Source organism: Melanostigma gelatinosum (assembly GCF_949748355.1).
Source record: "Melanostigma gelatinosum genome assembly, chromosome: 1".
In the NCBI taxonomy this organism is placed as follows: Eukaryota; Metazoa; Chordata; class Actinopteri; order Perciformes; family Zoarcidae; genus Melanostigma; species Melanostigma gelatinosum.
Genome location: NC_136634.1, coordinates 2,722,992 through 2,728,254, shown reverse-complemented (window position 1 = coordinate 2,728,254; position 5,263 = coordinate 2,722,992). Strand labels below are relative to the sequence as shown.

Genomic DNA, 5,263 nt, shown 5'->3' with positions numbered 1-5,263 from the left:
CTGCATCTCGTGAGTTAAAGGGAAAATACACCTAAAGTGTCTTTATTCTTTGATTTGAGGGTTGCTGGAAATGAATAATACCTGACTGACAGTCAATTAAGATATTTTACTCAGTAAAAACTCTGAACTGAATTTGTACCTTCAAATGGCACATTTAAAAAAATTTTAAGGTGCTATGAAATTGTTGTTCTCAAAAATTCCACACAATGACTGATGCATAAGTTCAGGACAAAAATGGGTAATATCACAATATTTGAGGTGCTACAAAAATATCTTTCTCAATAATTCCATACAATGACTGATGTATATGTAATCAAGGCATCGTTGACTTAATAATTGTTAATAGTTGTTTAAAAAATGTAATAACAATAAATAACCACAAATAAATAAGAATAAAATTGAATATGATTGTCTGATTTATGTTTGTTTTTTGTTAAAAACATCTAAGAAAACACTTTGAATCTGTAGACTCTATCTTATTGCCATTTGATGACAATTGCTCATATACTGTAAGCCTAAATATGTATATTTATTATTTTGAACAACGGTTAAATGTTATTTCACAAGTTTCAAAAAGTGCCCCTGGATTTCAGTCAGTGGGGGCAAAAATTGCCCCCCAAAATATATGTAACTTTCCTACCCTGGTGTGTGTGTGTGATGTTATATGGTCACACATAGTCAACACACTGACCACCTTCAGGCCCTGTCCACATGTACACAGATAGTTTTAAATGGAGGAAAATATTTGTTTAAAAAATATCTGACATAGAAGACATTGACATTGACATAGAAGTACTGTTAAGTACCACTAACACAGGTTAAAACTATCATAAAGGAGTCTGTAAGTACAAAACCTAGGCAAGAATACTTGGACTGAAGTGACACAAGAACTCTTTACAGTATTTAAAAACATGAAGACGATGGTGGAATATGGAGCCGGAGCTCAAGGGAAGAGATGGTCATTACCCTTCTGAGGATAGGACACACGAATAAACTCGACACTCCATAGACTAGGCTAGCACTCTACTGCACGATGCACACACTGCCATAAACCGGAGACATGCGCCAACAGATAATGCAACAGGTATGACAAAGAAAGAAGGGAGTTAGTATTAGGACTAATTGATCGAAAAGACGAGATTACATTGGGGAATCTGCTGGGAAATATATCAAGCACTCTTCTAGTTAATTACTTAAGAGTTTAACAGAGAATTTACTGTTTATTTGTTGTTGTTTTGCTTATTTTTCTGCAAATCCACAGCTCCACACTCCAGTCCAGTAGGTGGCGATAATGCACCTCTACCCTAACACTAAAGAAGAAGTGAGGAGAGCCGGTTGGCTTGGGGGGGTCCCTATCAAACGTGTACACAGCTGATCGTGACGTCACTCATCAACATGGCGGACTGGAATAGAGGTATTGTTTATTTTGACACGTATACTCACTTTTTTAAATATTCAGCCGTTTGACAGTCTTCAGCAGTAGTACAGGAGCTCCTGTCACAGTTGTGTTGATGACGGATCAGATCCAGCTGTGTGTGTAATAGGGTTTAAATAGATATGTTAGTTACTTCACTTAAGAGCTGAACCGGAGCTAACAGGCTAACTAACTTAACGTTAGCTGAGGAGTTTAGCTGAACGTATCCTCATCCAAAGAAGTGACTGTTTGTCACTGACCGACACAGTTGGCTTCCTTTTGTACGAGTAAACATGGTGTACACGGTTTTAACGGGAGGGAAACTATTTGGAGGACCAGACTTCGACACAGCAGCTAATTAATTTACATGAGTTTAATCTGGTAACGTCAGCTGCCAGTGAATAGTGCCATTAGTAAACTTGTATGACAAAATAGTCAGCAGTAAGAAACTTGTCAGTACGAAGTGCTGCACTTTGGGAATCTGCCACTTGCTTAGAGTAACGTTACGTCAATTCGGGGGGGGGGGGGCTGGAATTCATCATTATTTCATTGATTACTTAACTAGGAATTATTAATCATTATTATAAAGTAATTTATTGCTCAATTAAGTTACTCGACGAACGGACCGTTTAATAACAGTAACTGCTGCGTTTTAAACGTTAACTTTACGTTCTGACGTTGACTTTAATGACTTTGACATTACTGACTTTAGCTAACGTTAATAGCTGACGTTCATTAGCCTTACCTGGACTGCTACTGCCAATAACTTTGAGTTTAGGAGAAACGTAGTCTCTCTAAAAGCTTAGTACTTGTCGAAATTCAATCAACACAGTGTCCATAAAACGTAGCTTCTTAAAGCGCCAACAGTTAATGGTTAGCTAGATTAATGTTGGCTAACGTTAGCTACATTAATGTTAGCTCACGGCTAAAAACCGAGGTCATTGACTTCACGTGGCGCTGTTGAATTAGCGGGCTAATTGTTGACTATTTCCCGTAATACTAATCTAATTCATATAAGTTATATATATAATTCAACATACATTTCTGCGATGTCAAGTTTCTACCTACCTTTTTACTTGCACATAGCTAAGTTAGATAATCAGGTGACGTAAGGTTAGATAAAATTGGGGCTAATCATTTCAAAATCACGTCAAATCCCTGCTGCCGAGAACGGGAAACCCTGTCGATTAGCCGTTGGCCCGAAAGGCCCGCCCACAAGATCGAAACCAAAAGTCCCACATTTTTAATGGCTGTATGATTTGGTTAAATAGAGACTAACATTCTTAAACGGATAGTAAATAGTTACTTATTTGATTAATCAAGACATGAGTTGGAATTGAGTAGTTATATTATGTAGAGTTTATTAGCAGTTCATTAGCAGATAATTTTAAAAAAGAAAAGAAAAACCTGTCTTATTGATTAGAAAAAGTGAGAAAGATCCGTTTGAACCCAATTGTATATTCATATGTTTGCTAAAAACATTGTTCTCATTTTTTTGACTGTATGTGTACCTATAATTTATCACACAGGAACACAAATTCTACATTTACCAACAGCACTTTATAGTACCATTAATTGTAATTTAATTACGCAGTTTTACCTAAAATAAGTACCAGATTACATTGTTCTTTCTAAGAACTCAACTCAAAGTGTAAAAAGCCCCATGAAGAGTGTGGGGCTCTAAATGAATATTAGAATGGAATAGAATAGAAATGTACTTTATTCATCCCCAAGGGGAAATTTGTCTGTTGTGTGTCTTGTCTATTATGAATGTAACAGAACCCTATGTCTCCAAAAACCACTGTTACATTTCTAATCCAATGTGTTTGTACGTTTCCAGGTCACGACTCTGTGGACGACATGCTGGACACTGAAAACAAACGCCTGGCCGAGAACCTTGCGACCAAAGTCTCCAGACTGAAATCGGTGAGGCACAGCCAATAATTACTCTCTTCGTCTACCGGTTTCACCATTTCTCTCTAGTGTCCATCAGGGGGCGAGTCCTGTGGTTGTATAGAAGTCTATGAGAAAATGACTCTTCTCTCTTGATTTATTACCTCAGTAAACATGAGTTTATGGTCTCAATCTCTAGTTTCAAGTCTTCTTCAATACAGCATCATGTTCATTTTTTAAATTGTGGTCCAATTAGAGTCAAATAGACCATAAAGCAGGGTATGCTTTAGGGCGGGGCTACACAGTGATTGACAGGTCTCTACCAGAGACGTTGTGTACCAGAGACGTATACGACGTCTCTTCGTCACTCCTCCTCAGTCCAGATATGGTCAGTTCTGTTCATTGATTGCAAAAAAACAACAACATGGCAACGAGTGTAATCCAAGATGGCGAAGTCGAGGCTTCAAAACGTCAGTCCACAAACCAACGGGTGACGTCACGATGACGTCTTTTATACAGTCTGTGCATTCAACACGCGATCAGGACGACACAAGAAAAACAAGTTTAAGAAGTTTAAGAACCCTGCGTTGTTTGTTTTTTAACCGGATAATCTGTCTTGTCTCTGAATCTCACAGCTAGCGTACGACATCGACAGAGAGGCTGACGATCAGAACGAGTATCTGGACGGCATGGTGAGTACTGACCAACAATTTATCGAAATATTACTTGTATAATATTACAAGAATTTACATGCCAAGTCCCTGGGCGTAGCCGGGTTTCTGATTGGCTTCTTCTACTTTTCACAACTTATCCCATGCTTCTGACAAAGGCTCATGGGAGATGTTGCCGGGGTCAATAATAATACAAACAGGTTGTCTCAGATATTGGCCAACTTCTCTGTACAGTTAAGGTTTATTAAAGACCCTTCACAATCTTCCTCTTCTCCTTCTCTCTCCAGGACTCTAACTTCCTGAGTGTGACGGGCCTGCTGAGCGGCAGCGTGAAGCGTTTCTCCACCATGGTGCGATCTGGCAGAGACAACCGCCGCATCCTCTGCTACGTCTCCGTGGGCCTCGTCGTAGTCTTCTTCCTGCTCTACTACATGGTCTCCAGGATCCAACGCTGACAGAGGGGGTGAATAAAAAACAATCAGCCAGGAGCTGGTGCGTACGACTCTGACGTCATAACTCGTCTCTGTGGTTCCACTGAGAAGACGTTTTATTCTGCACCGGAGTCAGAAAACTAACAGGAAGTAGACATAAAACATTTTGTTTTGACCAGCAGGGGGTGTCGGGGGGGGCGACAATGCTGAGCGTTGTCATACCAAAGATGCTGGAGTCTATTAAAACACACAAAAAAACATACCTGCACCACTTTAGTTCCCGTCTGCCGCTTATACGGGCAAGGAGAAGGTGGAGCCTGAACGCATCACGGGTGGAAGAAGAACCAACAACAGCTGAGTGGCTGTGTCTCAGTTCCAGACGACACAATCATTTAAAGTGGAAGCCAGTTACACTGCAAAAGTGACAATTATATAACATAACAATATAACAGACTAAAAATGCACAAAGGAAATGAAGGAACGACTTGAAAATATCTTGAAAAACATTGCTTTTGGGGGAGCATATTTTATTACTTCCTTTCAGTACAAAACAGAAAAGATGATTTGTATTCAAACAGCAAAATAAACGTATATAACGATATCATTGTATGTCGTGTGGAATTGAGACGCAGCAGCTTAGAGCAGGAAGTGACGTCGCCGTCTGCTATTGGCCGGTCTCCAGTGCAGCCAATGCGTCGAAGGACCGTCAATCAACTGTTATTTTACATGTCTGTGTTTTGATTATATTAAACTGATTATATGTTTAAGAAAACTCTAAAAATGAAAGTTTTCAGCAGTTTAAGTTCAGTGTGTGTTTGCAGTAAAGGACTGTTTCCTTCCAGTAATTAATATGA

At 39.2% G+C, this 5,263-nt stretch overlaps 1 protein-coding gene across 1 annotated transcript in view; it reads left to right on the top strand.

The window, feature by feature from the left end:
* The first annotated feature begins 1,383 nt into the window (after nt 1-1,383).
* The window catches only part of bet1l (Bet1 golgi vesicular membrane trafficking protein-like), a 4,105-nt gene continuing 225 nt past the window's right edge, over nt 1,384-5,263 (top strand). Inside the window, exons 1-4 of the mRNA XM_079280014.1 lie at nt 1,384-1,414; nt 3,255-3,340; nt 3,943-3,999; nt 4,266-5,263. The exon at nt 4,266-5,263 is cut by the window's right edge and continues 225 nt beyond it. Of these exons, the coding sequence (XP_079136140.1) occupies nt 1,396-1,414; nt 3,255-3,340; nt 3,943-3,999; nt 4,266-4,433 (330 nt within the window). The 5' untranslated portion in view covers nt 1,384-1,395 and the 3' untranslated portion in view covers nt 4,434-5,263. The remainder of the gene's footprint in view (nt 1,415-3,254; nt 3,341-3,942; nt 4,000-4,265) is intronic.